The 20,390-nt window shown below is 35.5% G+C and overlaps 1 protein-coding gene across 4 annotated transcripts in view; it reads left to right on the top strand.

The window, feature by feature from the left end:
- LOC105217113 (rho GTPase-activating protein Graf) overlaps window positions 1-18,940 on the top strand; it is a 142,613-nt gene extending 123,673 nt beyond the window's left edge. For 3 of the 4 annotated variants that reach the window (XM_011191954.3, XM_011191955.3, XM_029043396.2), the window contains exons 5-13: window positions 12,009-12,224; window positions 12,289-12,360; window positions 13,339-13,390; window positions 13,836-14,149; window positions 14,567-14,897; window positions 14,965-15,070; window positions 15,134-16,456; window positions 17,434-17,513; window positions 17,605-18,940. In XM_011191954.3, the coding sequence (XP_011190256.2) occupies window positions 12,009-12,224; window positions 12,289-12,360; window positions 13,339-13,390; window positions 13,836-14,149; window positions 14,567-14,897; window positions 14,965-15,070; window positions 15,134-16,456; window positions 17,434-17,513; window positions 17,605-17,705 (2,595 nt within the window). In that variant the 3' untranslated portion in view covers window positions 17,706-18,940. The remainder of the gene's footprint in view (window positions 1-12,008; window positions 12,225-12,288; window positions 12,361-13,338; window positions 13,391-13,835; window positions 14,150-14,566; window positions 14,898-14,964; window positions 15,071-15,133; window positions 16,457-17,433; window positions 17,514-17,604) is intronic. The other variant, XM_011191956.3, reaches the window with a different exon arrangement.
- Window positions 18,941-20,390: the final 1,450 nt, after the last annotated feature.

Genomic DNA, 20,390 nt, shown 5'->3' with positions numbered 1-20,390 from the left:
CTTTGCCCCCGCGGCGTTTGCGTTGATTATTCAAATACTCCCATTAATGGGGGTTGTTTCGCTTACAGAATCACCTTCGCCCAATGCACGCTATGCCTGCAGCAGTACACCTTGCAATTCATTACTGATTTTCCACTTTCTATCCATTTCCATTCAAATATTTCACTACACTTCTGCTGGGTCTGCTATTGCTGTCATTCAATTCACCGAATCCACTCAAAATCCTTCGACAAACTTTGAAATCACTCACTTCCAGTGCCAGTTTGCTTTCGCATCGTCCTTTTTCAAGGACTTAAAACGCAAATCACTTTGACTTTAATTGTATGCGCCGGCAAAGTCTATTGTTGACGCGCTGGATGGCTGCGAGCTTGACGAATGCACTGGCGTTGCAAGGTTATAATGTATATAAGGTACTCGTATGTATGACAAAAGTGCATACACATATTTTACATAAGATAATTATATTGTGTGATTACACAGCTAGTTTTGCTGGAAATCACACCTACGGTGGTGCTGTTCAATTGCCCATATGTTAGATATACGTGAACATATAAGATAATATGTACATATATACAAATCTTTGTAGTTAAAAGACTGGTTTTGGGCCCATCAGCAAGTGCTTTTTGACTTCTATTTTAGTTTAAATTTACATCGAAATGAGGTTTTTCGAATAATTTGGAATTTATAATAACATGTTCGAAATACAAAAAAATTAACAAGTAAGGAAAGATTAAGTTCGGGTGAACATTTTATACTCTTGCAATTTATTGATGACATTTTATTAAGATAACACATTTGACTCATATGTATATTCGGCATAAAGTCCAATAGAAAAGCGAAAATCATCCGAACCGATTTCACTAATTTTCACCACCAAGGTACACTTTATCCAAGACAAGATATATCACATATTAACCGATATATGCGGAATAAAGCCCATCGTATTTTTGAAAAAATATAATTAGGTGTATATAGGTGACGAAATATCTCCTGTCATCAAGCAAACTGTCGGCGCATTCGCGTCTTGGCTCCCACGTCACTGTTGACAGTCATAACATCGAGGTCGTAGATAATTTCGTATACCTGGGAACCAGCATCAACAACACGAACAATGTCAGCCTCGAAATCCAGCGCAGAATAACTCTTGCCAGGTGCTACTTTGGACTGAGTAGGCAAGTGAAAAGTAAAGTCCTCTCTCGACGAACCAAAATCAAGCTCTACAAGTCGCTTATCATTCCCATCCTGCTTTACGGTGCAGAAGCTTAGACGATGTCAACATCAGATGAGACGACACTAGGAGTTTTCGAGAAAATTTTGCGCAAGATTTATAGTCCTCAGAACATTGGCAACGGCGAATACCGCAGACGATGGAACGATGAGCTGTACGATTTATACGACGACATTGACATAGTTCAGCGAATAAAAAGACAGCGGCTACGCTGGCTAGGTCATGTTGTCCGAATGGACGAAAACACTCCAGCCCTGCAAGTGTTCGATGCAGTACCCGCCGGAGGAAGCCAAGAAAGGGGAAGGCCTCCACTCCATTGGAGGGACCAGGTGGAGAGCGACCTGGTTACACTTGGGATCTACAACTGGTGCCGAACTGCGAAGGAGAGAGAGAGGTGGCGCACTATCATCGATTCGGCTATAACCGGCTAAACGGTTGCAACGCCAATCACATATAGGTTATGACCCCAATTTAATAATTTTTGGTACAGAGACACACTATTAGAAGAAAAAGATTCCCACTGAGTTACATTAAAACATCTAAGATACAGTTTTTGTGTAAAGTCTTATTCCACTGTATTCGTTGGTTCCTAATGTATATATTATAATTTGAACGAATCAGATGGAATTCAAATTTGTATTATATTGAAAATAGGCGAGATTGTTAACGGATTTCGTCCATTTCCCCTTGGCAAATATCAGGATATCAAAAAAAATATTATATACCGAATTGTATTGACATCGATTGAGTAGTTTTTGAGATATGGTCTTTGAGCTATAAATGGGAGACTCCACGCCCATTTTCTTTTTTTTTAAATCTGAGTGCAACTTCTGCTTGCCATTTCTTCTGTAAAATTTAGTGTTTCTGACGTTTTTCGTTAGTGAGTTAACGTACTTTTAGTAATTTTCAAACTAACCTTTTGATGGGAGGTGGGCGTTGTTATTATCCAATTTCAACTATTTTCACGGTGTGTGATGGGGTGCGTAAAGGAAATGACTGCAGAAAGTTTGGTTTATATAGCTTTAACGGTATTTTGGAACGAGGCCCTGCCCACTTTGAAACAAAATTCCGTCCAAATATGACCCTCATTAGAACCTTTTTGATTTACTTCGTAGCTTTATGTATAACATTGCCTTTCTTCCTTCTCAATTCCCCTTTCCTTTTAATTTCAGATTTTTTAATTAAATTTCATGTACTAAGCGATCAAATTGTGACTTCATTTCTCAGTCTAATCTAACCTCAAACTCTTCATACAAAAAACTCATTGAACGAAATGAAAGCTCATCTAAATATTTATCACTTTATCAATATTTTTATTAATAATAACTCGATAAAATCGATATAGACACAGCTCGTTTGCCACAGCAGTCAATAACCGCCACAAGCACGACCTCATATGTCAGTCCATACACCTGTCTGTCGAGCATACAGTTACATATATTTATGTATGTTTCTGTTTATATCCCATTATGTCCTTCATTCAACTTGACAATGCAATTCCAATTTCTATATCTATTTCTTTTCATTCACAATTCCATTTATTAAACCGAAATGGATTTATATGTTATTGTTATTGTATTGTGGTACAGTTGCTGTTTTTTCGTTTCTTTTTTCGTCAAAAAGCTTATAAATAGGCTGATTGCTAATATAAATATATTAAACTAGAAGCAGCAAAACCTATGTATGTATGTGTGTGTATTTATGTTTTAGTGATGGACTGCCGGTAGAGAGGACTAAACTCTATTTAGACTGCATAGAATATTATGTGAGGCAGGATATTCAAACTTGTGTGTATATAATTATGACAGGTGGAGCATATATGTATACTTATATACAAATTCATATTAAATATGTATGCAGCTAGCCATTTTATCATATTGCAAACAATTATAGCATCAATAAAGTATAAATATGTAGATAGCTATATCGTTAACAAGCTATTTCCTGCAAGCATATACATTTATATATACCTACATACATTCTTATATACATATATACATACTCTTCCATATGCATATTCATTCATTATGAAGCAGCATCTATTTATTATCCTTGTAAACCGCAAACAAATTCATCCTTTCATTTGTCTAAGTCCACCTCTATCCGGTGTTTCTAACCACGCACACACATCCGCACAAACCCATTTTCGCCTAACTGCGCGTCTATGTGTGGGCGTACTTATTACAAGTGGGCGTATAAAGCACTCAAGCTGTCAATTAGTTGACAAATGCAGTGCTTGACTTTTGCGCGCCGAGCCTACCAACAAGCTATTGTGGCGCAATATATACACACACACTTATATGTATATCTAATCTAAGAGCCAGGCAACCCATTTATTTGGAGTATGCCTGCTGCTGCTGTTGTTTATGGTTTTTATGTAACAAAAAAAGTTCAAGTGCCATAAAGCTATGTCGGCGCTTAAGTGTACGTAAGTGTTTAATTAATTTTGCGCAAGCTTTTATTGCAGTTACTTAAGCAGTTAACATGTCTAGTTTACTGTAAAACTAGTGAACTTGTCAATAAAATATTATTGCTATAATATTGGAGCTTTTATGACAAGTTTTAAAGCTCCAAAGCGTATAAATGCAATTCTGAGCATAAAGCTCTGAAGCAATAGGAACTTTGCTTTGAAGCTTTTTAAATGCAAATTAAAAACAAAAAAGCTTGGGATCCCTTTGATAAGTTACTTTTCAGCAATGGTTTCTTGTAGAGTTGCAAAATCATCGTTGGTACTATCGATAGCATCGAATACTGCCATTTTATTCGACTATCGAATGGTCATTTGTGAATAACGATATTATCGTATAATTTGCGAACTTAGCTACTCTGATAGCATTCGTGTGGTCAAACAATACTGCAGGCAAGCGGCAGAATAATACACTGAAGGTACATGAGATAAATGATTTAAGAAAACAAGTGTCTGCAATCTTTTGACCAGTTGTGTTGTAAAAGAATGCCTGCATTCTTGCAAGTATTAGGCGATCTCTCTAAAACAACATAAAGCAAATTTGCATCGTATATCTCAAATATAGAGAATATTATTCATGAGGACTCAAATATAATTTTATTGTTGAGAAAATACAATTTCACCGATATTTTCGACATAACGTCCACTAGAATTACGAATTAAAGTAATGGGTCTAATCATTGAATCCACAGCGAATTCGATTTCGATACGATCTTTCTCTCTCTTGTCTCTAAAACACCCATTTAGAATATAATTTAGTCCGTCATCAGGAATTGTTTACATATAAACTTCCAAATGGTTTACTTCTTTTAAATTTCCGCAACTCACACACCAACAGATAGATTTCGACCAAAATTTTCGATTTTGCGGATTCAATGATTTCGTAATTAGCGTCATCTATTACCCGCTGTAGGTATTTTTTCGAGTCGGTGAGTTCAATGTGATCGTAAATGTTATTTTCGATACGGTTTCAATGATTCCGACGTAAATTTTTCGATCGAATCGAACCATTTTTCGATCGAAACGGATTCAATGATTATCGAATTGGTCGACTAACTAGAGTTGGCTAAGCTTTTATATTGTCTTTTTTAACGAAATCTTTCAAATCTTTCAATCTTATAAAAGTTTTTAAAACTTTTAGAAGGGTATGAAAGTAAGAAAATCTCAGTTGATGAAAGTAAGTAATAAGTATATTTTATAATTTGGAAAATTTTATTTTAGATAAAAATCAAAAAAGGTTATACAAAATTATTGTATTGTTGTTTTTTTTGCTCAATAATATTTAGATAAAAAACAAAAAACTATTTTTACAAAATTATTTGTTTTACATAAAAACATTTGCTTGTCTAAAATAGCTGTTTTTTTGTTTCAATAATTTGCATATAAAAAGTTTATCACTACAAATTTCCTCTAAAAAAGTTTCACCTATAGCTCATATCTGCTGATTTTATATTGTTATGAATATAGTGTAAAGCTTAATTCAATGGAATTTGCCTCTAATTTTGTTACTTTACTTTTTTATTTAGTATTTATTTATTTATATTTTTTATTATTTATTTTATTTTTTTGTATTTAATTAATTTATTTGTTTTCATTTATTATATTTGATTTTTTAATTATTGCTTATATTTACAGTTTTTCATAATAAATGTTTCAATAATATTTATTTCTTATTTTAATTTATTTATTTTTATATGTACAAATGTATCTCTTAAAAAAATTATATATGTTTTTTAATACATTATACAAAAATGTTTTTTATATAAATATGTTTTTAACTACTCGTAATAAATTAATTATTCTACTCCATATAAAGTTGATCCGCCTAAAACCAAACACCCTAATTTACAACGCGAATTTGCCCCCAAAAGCTTACTTCAAAGCTCAAAGCTTAAGCATGCAGGAAATACTAGTGAAGCACGAAATTTTACTACCAGCTCTCTTTTTGTTACTCTCACTTAATTCATTTGTTACTTTTTTCTCTCATTCTTTTCGCTTTCCACTTTGTTTTTCCTACAACCAAAGCTCCTTCTGTTTTATTCTTCGCTAAAGCTTCGCCGCCTTCGTTTGCTTCACTGTTTATCAATTTTCTGCAACTTCCTCTGCCATTTATTGCTGCATTGTATGCTTGACCATTGTTTATATTCTTGTTATTACTATTACTACACACACGTTTATTGCCGTTACGATACTTGTCACGGGACTTATGCTACACTTGCTGCAAGCTTACTCGTCAGAAGTGGAAGAATTTTGAAAGGGTTAGCTGGTTGTTAGCATGAATTGTTGTTGTTATTTTTCTTATAGGTAGTGGTGTTTTAATTTTTAAATTGTGGGGTTTTGGTATTGTTTTTTATTGTTGTGATTTTTTATTGTTGTTTAATAGCCTCTATTATTGTTGTTGCTTTTCGCCAAAAGCTACTACAATTTCTAAACCAAACAATAAATTTTTCCATTTTCCTCTTCGCAACGCATGCTTTTTAAGCTTTTCACATGCTTTGCTGCTTCCTTTTCTGGCCTTTGCCACCGTGACTCTCTACTACGCAACCACTCTCCATGGTTGGGTGTAAGTTGAGTAGGTCTCTATGCATGTTTGTTTGTTTGTTTTGCATAAACACACACATGCACATATTCATTCATTGTATAACACTGTGTTTTATTTACACCGTTATACGCATACATACATACTATACTATACACTCTAAGCAGCTATAATATATATACGTGTGTGTGTGTGTGTGCTTGTGTATTCAGGCTCGTATTTTCGCGATTACGATTGCCTGCTCTCGTATCCATCCATGCGCTACGGGATGAAAAATCAGTGTGTACGCGTAGCAGCGTGACGTGTTGACGACGAAAAATTAGTTAGCTTTGCAATTTCTAGTTATTTAGTGTAATAAATGCAGAAATATACAATTTTAATTAAATAGTTTAGTCTATAAAACGTAGTTGTGTTGGTTTTCAATGAAATACTGTACAATTTGCAACGAATTTAGTGTGCTTTTAGGCGTTGTGAATGTGTATATTCTATTTTGAGGCAAACATCTGCAACGCAAGCAAAGGAAAAAAAATATCGAGAAAAAAACAGTTAACGAATTGTGTAGTGAAGTGTATGCGAAAAAGTGCGTAAATTTTGTCAAAGCGTATCGTAAATTGTGCAAAAGAAAATTGAGAAAAAAAATAAATTCAATAAAAAATTGTATTTGCTTTTCTTGTAATATTTTTGCTTTTACTATTATTTGCAACAAATTTGCTCTCATTTTCCTACATTACAACCAAAAAATTCATTTTATTTCATTATAATTTTACAGTTCTTTGCACCCAGCTGCCTGTATTGTATTGCTTTCAAGGACCTTTCCCACAAACCAATCAACTCTACAAACTTCCCTCTGCACGCCTGCCTCTCTCCAACACATTTCTTTACTTGTAACTTTGCACATTTCTTCACTTTTCACTACTCTTCAGCGCACTCCCTTTGGAATACGCGCCCTAAACCCAGCGCCCCATCAATTTTATCCTTAACTCTGCCACAAGCCAATCACTATAAACAAGTCCACTGTGTAGTGATTTTCTAAAGAAAAAAGTGTTTAATTTTTTCTCTTTTTTATTTGCTTTTCTGCGCCACAATTCTTCTTCCGCCAGTTGTGCTTTCGTGTGTGTGTGTCGTGTCACTACTTATCTACGCTATCTGTGTTAAAGGATTTTCTGCTGCAGCTGCAAGTGTCAATATGTTCACTGCATTTTGTTGTTGTTGCGGCTGCGGTCGTCACTTGCAATTGCCACTTGGTAAGTCATTGTTTGGCGGCGGCAGGCGTTTTGTTTTCATTTCTGTCATTAAGTGGCTGTTTAAAGGATTCTCGGCGCATTTGTGTTTATCCATTGTTTATGTATTTCTTGTTCAATGAGCTATATAAATATAAAACTGTAAATATACATATGTATGTATGTGTGAATATATTAAAAAGCAGTAGGGATTTTAGCTATTATATTGACAAAATAATAATTTAAAAATAAATTAAATAAAAATAATTAAATAGAAAAACCCTACGCGATAAAAAAAATAATAAAAGAAATAAATGAATTACAAAATATATACAAAAAATAAAGAAATTACTAAACATAAAATAAATACTTTTACTGTTGGTTGACTATACTATTTTTATTTTCAATAAACATAGTTTCTATGCTCGTGTTTCTAGGCTCAAATAATAAATATATAATAATATATATAAAATAGGCCAAAACAGAAATTAAAAGAAAAATATTAATAGATGATAGATAGAAATTTAATAAATAATAAGTAAACAATATAATTAATAATTATTTGTATTGTCATTTTGCCCGTCTGGAGACAATTATGTATATTTAATTTATATATTTCAATTTAAGTCCCTTTTCTTAATCTGGTTCCTGTAGCATATTGATTTTCATATTTTCGTTATCTTAACAAAACTTGAATATTATGCCAAATATAGTACTCATTTCTTGTTGAAAACAAGTTATCAACATTCAAATCAAGAAAGCAAAGGGATTAACGCTTCAATTCTGTAAGGCTACTGAAATATAGTCGCCAGTGTAATTGCCATGGCTGCTGAAACAAGATTTCCTAATACGATACGATCGGTATCCTAGAATTCCCAGATAACAACCCTGAGTTTACATTTTTGGAAAGCACTGTTTGAAGTATGTGGTAGGTAGGTAAAGTGGTTGTCAGGTGACGCACCTAGGCGTTTAGGAGCCCTGAAGCCCCTTACACTATAATGTCCTCTTTGAACCACTCTGTGACTTGTATAAAGTTGAGCAGATCAACAAGTTCAACGTGCGCAACTTCCGAGATGTCGTCTAGAAAACCCTGTGCGATTGTTGTGAATCTTTTCCTGTACAATGCTTTGCATTCGCATAGAAAATGCACAACAGTATCTTCTTCTATTTCTTGGCAGCTTCTACAGTAGTCATTGTTTGGTAACCCCAGTCGATCGGCATGTCTTCCAATGAGACAATGACCAGTTAGCACTCCAATTAGAGTTCTTATGTCCTTCCTTTTAAATTTCAGTAGCCGGCTCGTACGGCCTTTATTCCAATTAGGCCACGTCTGTCTGCTAGTTGAGCAAGGCATAGATTCTATCCACCTGGATTAATTTTAAGTGCTTACAAGTGGCCAACGGTATGCATATGTCCTCTTTACTCGAATTAAATTGTAAGGTTGTGCCTAATCTGGCTAGTTCATCTGTCATACAGTTACCTGGAATTTCACAGTGTCCAGGAACCCATTGCAGGTTTATCGTGTGGTATGAAGTCAGTTCCATTAATATTTCATGGCATTGTTTTACTGTCTTATAGGAAATCCTTATGGTCTTAAGTGATTTTAAAGCCGCTTGGCTATCTGTAAAAATATATATATTTCTCGTCGTAAGCACTCTCTTTGCCAGCACGAGCAGGCTTTTTTTTTGCAGTAATCTCTGCTTGAAAGACGCTGCAGTAGTCTGGTAGTCGGAAGCCGATTTTTAAATCTAATATTTCCGGAGAGGCACAACCTCCCACTCGTTTATCTAGTTTAGATCCGTCCGTATAAATGCTTATTTCTTTTTCCTTGTCTTGCCTTGACCATCCTAATTGACATATATAATCACTATTAAATCAAATATTTGTGAAATTTCATAGAAATTTGAGATATCAGCATTGTATTTTTCCTCCCTACTTTTTAGAACTACCTCAATGTCAATTTATTCAAATTATCCACTAATTAATAACTAAAGAAATATTTTCGAAATCGAAGAAATCAACAGTAATATTTCTCTTATTTCCTTTGAGGGCAACCCTGTTGAATATTTAAATTCATCCCTCACCAAATTTGAGAACTACCCTAATATGGTTTTTTTCTCACTTTTCAGAGAATTATTTAAGAAGGATTAAATAAATTGAAGAGATCAGCAGCTTTTGTATTTTTTGTGGATTCTCAAATCATTATAACTGTATAAGATTTTCGAATCACCATAATCGTTTTTGAAAGACCTGTTCTCTAAAATAACCTCATCAAGTCTATATTTAGTGTTATCGGTCGATACCCACATTTCTTCTTCACCTGATTCTTCAACACCACTAATTTTAAATGAAATATTTGAAATTACGACAGGTACCTAAAAAACCCTTGTACCAAAAAATTACTGTTTCCGCTGCGCAAACTACACTGAGTGCACACTTAATTGAATTTTCGAGCAACAGTTGCTGTCATTGTCAACGACATCACAGAGTGAATTATTTTGTTATTTGTGTGCTGTTGCACTAACGATGAAACCCCAACGCCAACAGCAATTGCATCATAGCAACATTTCGCGTCATTGTAGCGTCATAAGACGATTCTTCTCCACTGCACACACACACACTCGCCCACTGCACTTTTCGGAATTTCGTCTTGAGTCAAGCAAATGTAATTAATTACCGGCATATGTGCGCCTCAGCTATGAAATAATTGGGGTGCGGCCACTCACTCATTCGCTCATATGGTGGCGATGGCGGCCAGTGGCTGTGTGGCAGCAAACTGATTGGCAACAATGACGACGGCGTCAATGCCAATGCCAAAGGTCAAAAGATCAATTTGTATGTGCCTCCCCGCTGAACTGACTATGTTTCCACAGTGTGTGTTTGTTTTTAGTTTTGCAGTGACTGCTCCTTACTGTGGGCATGTCTTTTTCAGCAATTCTTCCGCCGCTTTATGTGGCTTTACGCGCTTCCTAGTTGGCTCTGCTCTGTTGTTGTTGTTTTGTGTGTATGTGCAGTCAAGAGCCTCACCTTGCACAGGTTAATAGCTAACATTTTACGACCGCATTTAACTGTAAAATCACACAACTAACAGTAAAACTATATATAGGTGTTTATATATATCGATAAGCTACAGTTACTCGAAACACGTGCCAATCGGCCACACGCGGCATTGGATGGGTGCAACAAATTTGCAAATGATATACGATACAGTAATTAAAAAAATATATGAAAAAGAAAACATTTATATTCATATAAAGCTCTCAAAGATAACAAAACAATTCTTTCAAGGATTTTTTTCGATTTTTGAATTTTTTTTTCCATTTTTTCCAATATTTTTATTTTTTTATTATATTTTTGTTTCCTGATTTATTCATTCATAAAATATGCTGATACAGTTCATATATCTTCGCGTGTTTTGTTATCTCTCCTTGTGTACGCACATGTTTCCCTTTTTTTGCTTTTTGCGTTTGCGCATGAACTTTTTGTATCGTACAAAGTGTGGTAGGACAGGACTTTCCAATTGGCGTGTGTATTCAATGGTGCTTGTGGGTATTAAGGGTCTAGAAAAACACACTGAAAGAAGGGAGAGGGAAGCGGGTTCGCGTGCTTCAATCACTCATAAATGTTTTGAGGAATAGGCGCCAACTTTTGTGATTTTCTACGAATAGTACGGAAATGTTAGGTTAGGTTAGGTAGAAAAGGCTGCTTGAAGAGAGGTGAACGCTTTGGTTACATTTCACCTGTGATGTGATAACATGAGGAGCAAGTAGAGAGTGGAGATATGTGTTTTAAACACGTCTAATCCATAATAGCACTATATGAGGTATCTCTTTTTTATCTTTATCTCTCTATTACTATCCAAAATTCAAACGGCTAAGAAAGAAAGACTTGTTGTCCCAACTTGAAGTTACACACGTAAGCTAAGCAATTCATTTATTAGCTTCGGAGGTATGTGAGATCTTTACCTACCATAAACAGAAGAACTTTGTCTGAAATGCCCAGAATTTAAGGAGCTTTTACTAAAAGTTCACTGAGCTTTCATTGAGATTTCACTGAAATTTAACTAAACTTTCATTGATTTTTTACTAAACTTCTACTGAGCTTTTACTGAGCTTTTACAAAACTTTCATTGAGATTTCACTAAGCTTTTATTGAGCTTCTACTGAACTTTTACTGAGCTGTCAATAACTTATTTTTCTATTCTTAAATTTAGAATCATTTTACTCGAAACTCTCTCACAAGCAGAAAATAAGCTTTAGAAAGATATCCCGGCAGTATAAAGAACTTATGCCTTTCAGATTATATGAATTCTTAAGTAATTTTCGAAAATGATAAACTGATTTCTCATTCTTCTAGAATAAGATTTAGTTTCATAATACAAGCGAAGAGCTTTTTGGTCAATGTGTTCTTGTAAGATGTGGGTTTGCATAATATGTCTTTTAGTTAACGCTTTTTTGTAGGAGTCTGTAATATTTGAGTTAATATGTTTCAACAAAAATATAATACTCTTTCTTTAACTTCGAAATTATAATATTTTTCCATGTTTCTTTGTAGGCGGATGCCAGTCTGGGTATGCACGAACGTGAATATGTACAGGAGTCCTTGAGTTACGTGCTACGCATCCAAGAAGTGCAGGAGCGCATCAAATTCGAGTTTGTCGAAATTCTGCTTGGCTTCATTTCCGGCTGGTTGGTATTCTATCACACGGCACACGAACAGGCGGAGGACAATCGTGATTACCTGCAAGATTTACGGCACAAAGTGCAAAAGGTGGCTTACTACATTAAATTTTTATAAAGAAAACTAAATTAATTTGCATGATTTTTGCTTGCAGACACGCGAGAACTTCGAAGGCACTCGAGAGAAAGTCACTGAATTGAAGACAAAATATATGGAAAAGAGAACGGTGAGTTTTAATGTTTGAACCAAGATCTTGAAGAGAAACCACTGATGGTTTAGAGAAACTAAGTTATGTTGGAGAAGATAAATACAGAAAAGTAGCAATGGAAATAATTATAATAATTTTAATAGAGCTCTTATTTTAAAGTTGGGGGATGGGGTCATGTGTAGAAGTTCACGTAAGTGAGTGAAGTTTTTGACTGACATTCACTTGGGAGTGGCCAGGAACAAATCTTTTACATGTAGCTCAAGACTTCCGTTCTTAGATAAAGTATCCTTTGAGGCTTTGACTCTGAGCCAGATCTGAGTCTCAGATCACCTAAACTACAGCTGCTGGACTTGTTCTGGGTAAAAATTTTTGTTATATTATGTTATAATATGAGCTCCTTTACTGAATACTCTTCATGCAATGCTTTATTTAAAAGAAATAAGGTTCACCAACATGCACTATTTTAGAACACGAGGTCATTGGTCGTTTAAAAATTCGATTCTCATTAATGATAACTCTTGTCGTGGTTATCTTTTTATATAATATTATAATTAAGGGGAATTGGCAAATGAGTGATTCATTTGACGATCGTCGGATCTAGGTAAACGAAACATTCGCAAGGACTATAGTTTTCCTAAACTCTTTATTGTCAATATTTATTCCAGAATTACTCTCAAGGTTTAGAATTATTTGGTAGAGATACATACATATGTGCACAGTAAAATATTTTCGGAATCCACCTTACCACTCAATTATTCCGATATAAAAAGCTGAAGTTTTTAATTGAGAAAGAGCCACATTTCTTCCTTTCCGTATGGAATAACTTAAGGCTATAATTTAAGAACCGTAAAAGATAACAATTAGAGACAACTCTATTTGTTTGAATCAGGAAATATTTGAAGAAGTAGTTTCGTATTATTAAAGACTCGTTATTGCTATTTTTCTTTTCTCATACATCAACAAATATTTTATATTAAAAACGACTTTTTTTTACAGAAACCAGAGGAGAAATTCACAAAACGTGGCTATTTATTTTTGATGGAAAAAAGTGAGTTTTAGTGGTTTATGTTTTCAATTATTAGTCATAATTAAATTATTTTTATTTAACTGTCATTTATATATGCACATGTATATAATTTATTGTAAATATAACAAACAAAAAGTAGGTTATGCTCTACAGGAAGCTCCTCAGTTATTTCTATTGAGAGGTTATCAATATCTTCATAATCCTCTATCAATTAACATCGCATTCAGAGCAATGTAAACCAAATATACACATTTTGTAGGTAAAAAAAAAAATCTGTATTTATCTCTTGTTAGATTCCGATGCAAGCAATGGTTCCCTCATCATACTATGTTAATTTAATATTAGTTTAATTTTAAATTCTACTTTTATTTGATTTCATATTTTTATTCACTTTATATTGATATAATTTCCCAATTTATTTTTTTTTGTCGTTGTGTGTGACCCCCCTGATTAATACTTAAAATAGGCTCGCTTTTGAAAATCTCTCTTCTAGAACCCTTTAAGGCAACATGGACGAAATACTATTGTACATACAAGAAACAAAAGAAGGAATTCACAATGTTGCAATTCAATCAGATGAATCACAGTTCTACTCGGCCTGAGGGGCGTGAAGAGGAGAAACTAACTTTATACTCGTGTCATCCGCGCAATTCGGAATTTGAGAAACGTTTCTGCTTCGATTTGACATTCAAAGAGAAACCGGGTATTGTTTACACATTTCAAGCGCTCAGCGAGGACGATCGACAGGCCTGGGTGAAAGCAATGGACGGCACTGAATCGGTGAGTGGCAAAATATAATTAAGAAATGATAAACTATTTGGTTTATTACATACTCAATTGGGAAAGGACTCTACTGTAATGTACTCAACTCTTCTTTTACTATACTTTGCACTCTAAACATGATACTGCTCTACTCAAAAATACTATCCTCGATACTGTCGTACTAAACTCAATTCTACTCTAATCGAAACTACTTTATTCGACTCTATTCTGCGCTAATCGTACTCATCTACTACAATACTGTTACTCTACTCATACTCATACTCTTACTTTACTCCTACTCATACGCTTACTCTACTCATATTCATACTCTACTCATAGCCATACTCATACTCTTACTCTTACTCTTACTCTACTCATACAACAAATTCTTGATTTACTGTACTCTAAATTACTTTTCTCTACTCATAATTACAGACCTACTTTGCTCCAGGCAAAGTGAAGGCTGGCGAGGAATATCAGTTGGATGACATGGGCTTCGCTTTCGTGCGCCGTTGCATCGATGTGCTAGAAAAGCGTGGCCTCGAGGATGAGGGTATATACCGCAAAAGTGGTGTTGGTACGAAAATTTCCAAACTACTTTCGCTGGGTATGGATCCCAAGAAGGCGGATAACGCTTTTAACGATGAACAGTATCGTGATCTCATGGAGAGCAACACCATAGCGAGTGCGTTGAAAACGTATCTGCGCAATCTAAATGAGCCGTTGATGACTTATCGCTATCACAGCGGCTTCATCGAGGCGGCAAGTGAGTACCCAGTGAATCATGTATACCAAAACATATTTTAAATTATATTCTCTCTTTTTTCACACAGAACAAGAGAGCTTGAATCAGCGCGTGCATGAGGTGCATAAATTGGTACACATGCTGCCACAAACCAACTTCGAAATGCTGGATCTGGTTATTAGACATTTGACAGAGTGAGTCGCACTTTCCTTTTCTCATACACATAGGTATACTGATAAATTTTATGGTCCTTACAGAGTCTCGCGCAAATTCGAAAAGAATAAAATGTCGGTCTTCAATCTGGGCGTTGTGTTTGGACCGACACTTTTACGGCCCCAGGAGGAGACCGTCGCTGCCATATTGGACATCAAGTTCAACAACATTGTTATAAATATTTTAATTGAGAACTACGATCGTATATTTAAGAGTGACCCAAGTGCACCCCTGCTGAGCGCACCCAATCCCACTAGTCCGCCGACGCGCGTGCCACGCGCCAGTCAAGCTGGCAAATCGCCCGCGGGTGGTGGTAATGTGGGCAACGGCGCACGCACGTCCATGTATTCGCCGCAACAACAAGTGTACCGGCTTGTGACCAAGTCCAACTTCACGGATCCACCGATGTCATCGAGTTTACAAAACATTCCAAACGGCCTAATCTATTCACATGGCAGTGGAGGCGGCGGCGGCGGTGGTAGTGGTGGTGGTGGCATTAACCCAACGAACCGCACTAACGGCGGCCTTGTAAGTGGACACACCACCAACGGCAGCGGTGGCGGCAGCGGCCCCAAAAGCCTTGGCATGAGCGTAAATATGGGCAGCGTGAAGAATATACATTCCATGTCGCAGAGTGATATCAGCGTGCGCAGCCTACGTGGCGGCGGCGGTGGCGGTGGCAGCGCTGTGAACAGTAGCGCCGCTGATGCCGTCTACGGCATATTGGGTGGCGGCACAAATGGTTCCGGTTTGACGGCACATCATGCTACGCCCGCGACTGCCACACAACTGCGTCAAGATTATCTAATGGCCACCGCTACGCCGGCGTCAACAGGTGTGATCAGCGGCAGTGGCGGCATTTATTCCACCGCCTCGGCGGGCAGCACGACACGCTTGAACATGAACAACGTTTCCCCACCGACGATATCAATGCGCACCGAGGCGTTGTACGGTTCGACGGCGCTAACGGGCAATGGCGGCGGTGGTGGTGTTGGTCCGACGCAACACTCCCGCATGTCGTACGCGCAGGCGAAACACTACTCGCCGGTGACGGCGGCCGCATCCACATCTAGTTCCAATGAGAGTGTCTGTGATTCCTTATCGTCGGCCAATGGTATCGGCGGTGGTAGCAATAATGGCAGCCGCATGTTGGGCGGTGGCGGCAATTCACTGGACTACGTGCCACATGCCTCGCAAGCGTCTTCGCTATCGACGCTACTGGGCTCCACCTGCGACGATGTGGTAACAGCAACGGCGGCACCATCTATGATTGGCGGCGGCGGCAGTTCGCCGAAAGATGGCGAGTACGTGCCGGTCAAGGCGCATCGCAATAAGGAGATACATCGAGAATTGAATATGGGCACAGCGTAAGTGGAATTGAATTTAATTTGATATCTGTTTAAAGGGAGCATGTCGAACTAGTTTTAAAGCGTGGTGAAGAATGAGATCTGTTAATTTAGTTCATTAGATATTTTAGGAAGATTTAAGATTTAAAATAGATTCTGAAAACAAGCAGAAATAAGAGCCCGAAATGGCTCTGGTGGTTACGATGCTATACTGGGTGTATATCGGGCTTCCATCCATTGTGATTTGGCTTCGAGAACATCGTTTATTAGAATAGAAAGTCCTTTAAGAACGATATTTGTAGAACACTTCGAATGTGTTGCTTTTGCAGGGGTGATTTCTGGAAAAAGAGGAAGAGAACAGTTTGTATTCTTACAATGAAGAAGCAACATGTGGCGGAAATAGTATATTTTTTTACCTTCAAGAATTTTTTTTCGATATCAGATGATGGTTCTGAGGTCAAGTTCTAAAATTAATCTCTTACAGAGATCACTGCACTTTACCGAAGCTCAAGACTCAAGTAAGACTTTAGACAAGCAGTAGGACTTTAGACTTGTCAAAATATTGCTCTCCAGGCAGCCACAGGTTGCCTCTTGATGTCTCTGGTCGAACACATAAAGAGGCCCGTATGCTCCCTGTGAAGCAGCATAACGAAAAGCTCTCTAATCAGTTGCTGTTGGATTGTTTTCGCAGAACCCATCCCTGCAGACACTTGGTGGAAGCCGATCATTGGTACTTTGAATTGGGGCATTGCTTTGGTTTTTTGTTATGTTCTTCTCTTCCTCTTTTCTGTTATTTCAAAAGTATATTGGCAACCTAACTAACCTCCCGGGTAAACAATTGATCATATTAGAGGCAAATTAAGAAGTCTTTAGTCTTTACAGCATACATATATTTAGTAATCGCGGTTGTTGTTGTGATAGAATTTAGAATATATATTAATAATGCCTTTAATTTTCTACTAAATTTCATATATAATATATGCATTTTTCTATTACAGGCGCGTGCGCACATTATACGCGTGCATGGGCGAAAGCGAGGGTGAGCTGTCGTTCGAACCAAATCAGATCATCACTAACGGTAAATATTGCATATGGAAATTAATTAAAATGTTAAAAATAAATGTAATTAATAATTCTCTTTCCCTCTTTCTTTCTCTCGCGCTTTGCAGTACGTTACTCACATGAACCGGGTTGGCTGCAGGGCACGCTTAACGGTAAAACGGGACTTATACCACAGAACTATGTTGAACACTTGAAACCATACCATTAGAACTAGAATCGTTAAATCTATATATATATATATATGTATCTGAGTGTTTGATAACAATTACATATATATTATAATAACCTATATGTATATATGGGTGTGTAAACAGTTTTGTATGTGTATGTGTAAACTAATGTGAAATACCGTTAATTTAAGTGACGGCTAGCATTTGAAAATTGGTGTGATGTAACTGTAAAAGTACATAAAGTGCTTGTAGTTAATTAGTTGCGTAAGTAGCATTAAAAACTAAAACAAAAACTAAAAAGAGCAAGCGAAGAAGTGGCGAAAGTAAAAAAAATAAAAGAAAATAGTAGTGAAGAAAAAAGTAATGCTATGTAGTGTAAACCCACGAAATAAACGCAAAACGATTGCAAAGCAATACAAATTAAATACAATTTATTACAACAACAACACATGCAAAAGTCCATAACGCACGAAATTGCATGAGCGTGTGTCACCACCAAGCAAGCCAAGCGCACAGTAGCCAACAATACCCCAAAAACCAATGCAACAATAACAAATTTACAATCGCACACACACACACGCAGAACGACCGACAGACGGACACACGCCAACACCGACATGCACATTTGCATCTATATAAATATATACACACACATACATTTAGCCACAGCATATATAAAATGAAAATAAATAAAATAAAATAATTACCATATGTTATACATATATACAATACATATACATATAAAAATATTTTCTCTATTTTTACAACAACATGTTAGAAACTGTAAAAACACTTAATTTTGTATGCAAATTAAAATGAAAATGAAAAAGTAACTTAAAATTATAACGAAAATGAAAACAATTAATTTAAAGTGCGCAAACGTGAATGCTAACAAGAAGAAACAACAACAACAACAAAACAAAATGAAAAACATGTAAAAGTATAGTATTAGTAATAATTACTCAACTGTGAGTATGTTTGTATGTATAAAGAATATCTATTGAAACGAAAATGAGAACTTAAAATTTCCCTTAAGCTAATTTATTATTTGTAAACGCTTTATTTTTGTTGCACTATTGAAAGCAACCCTTAAACAAAAGCGAAAAAACAGAAAAAAAAAAACAATTTGGAACTTTAAAATTGTACGAAAATGTGAGAAAGAACTATTAGTTTACTTTGTAAATATATACATAAATATATATATAAATATTAAAAAATTAACATTTTTAAGTGAATAATAAAAAATAAAAAACTATGCGAAAATTCAATGAAATCGAGTTGTTTTATTTTTTACGTAAAAATCATTTTAATATGGAACAAAATATTTAAATTTTATGAAAAAACAGTTAAGATGTCTCTAGGGTCAAGCACTGGTCGGTTAAATGTATTTTTTAATTTTTATATCGATCTTGGACATTTGTGTCAACATTAACCCAACAAAATATTTGTAGAGATCTGTTTGCATCCCAAACTTATACTCAACTGAAAATGTTACTTTTTGAGTCGAATTCTCGACACTCCAAGAAAAGTGCGGCTGAGGCTCATCGAAATTTGTAACCGTTTTTATACAAAAAAGCCTTAAATTTACAAAAAAATGGCGGAAGCAAAAATGTAGATCTAATATATAAAAAATTAAATTTGAATATAAAATAAAATATTTTGTTCAAATAATCTATTTTAAAAATTGTTGTAGAAAATTTTAAGTTTTAATATTCAAATTAATTAAATGTAAATAAATAAATATTTCTAAAGTTTCTTTTAGAAAGTTTTTGTAAAAAATTTTAAACTACTTCAAACAAAATTAGAAACAAAAGTCATAAATTTAGAAAAATTTTAAATCTCTTCAAAATATTGTAATAGCAGTACTATTTCGCTCTCTCCATGACGTTGTTTATTGTCCGATTTTGACGGAAATTGCCTATATGAAATTGCCACAATGGTTTAAAAATTGGTACTAGAGTCCGACCGATCGGCTAGTATCGCCCACAAAATTCAGCATCGACATCGGCGCCGGCCAAAAATTGTGTACTCTCTTGGGAAAACTTGAGAAGGATGGTTGGTAAACTCCATTACTTCGTTTGCTGACTAACATCAACTACTTTCGTTTCTATTTATATTTAGGAACAGATTTCAGATCTTACAGATCTTGCGAATCTAAACCGGGGATCTCTAAAATAGCATTTAACGCTCGTCTCTTTTGTTCACTTCGGCTTGTCCAGACTTCATCTAATCAATTTATGTTTAGTCGTTCACACCACTGTAGCCTCATTAGATCAAATAAAGACCGTCTTTCATTGAAACAGATGGTTTCTTCTCTTTATCCCTGTTTGGCTCATTCAAACACATCTTTGCTATTTAGAGGAACCTGTCTATTCAGAGGAACCTGTCCTGTAATTAATAATCCACGATGAACCTTACTAAAGTTTGTTTTTCAGTTTATATACCGTCGTTATCAGCATATTTTATTAGAATAATAATTTTTTATAATTTCTCCACATTTTCTGCAGTTAATTCACGATAATATTTATAATTATTTATCAAAGACTAGTCTTTGTGGGCTCCAATATTCAATATTGATTGAGCTCTTAATCCATGGAACTCCATGTTAGTATTATGAGAGCGTCCCAATCTTTACGGTGAAGTAACCGAAAAACAGCACTCCGAATCGTTCCCTTGCTAGATGAAGATGAATTGGGATCAAAGAAGGCAATTGTCTACTATTT

This window comes from Zeugodacus cucurbitae, chromosome 5 (assembly GCF_028554725.1).
Source record: "Zeugodacus cucurbitae isolate PBARC_wt_2022May chromosome 5, idZeuCucr1.2, whole genome shotgun sequence".
Taxonomy (NCBI): Eukaryota; Metazoa; Arthropoda; class Insecta; order Diptera; family Tephritidae; genus Zeugodacus; species Zeugodacus cucurbitae.
Note: the sequence above shows the minus strand (reverse complement) of the source record. Positions and strands in the feature narration are given on the sequence as shown.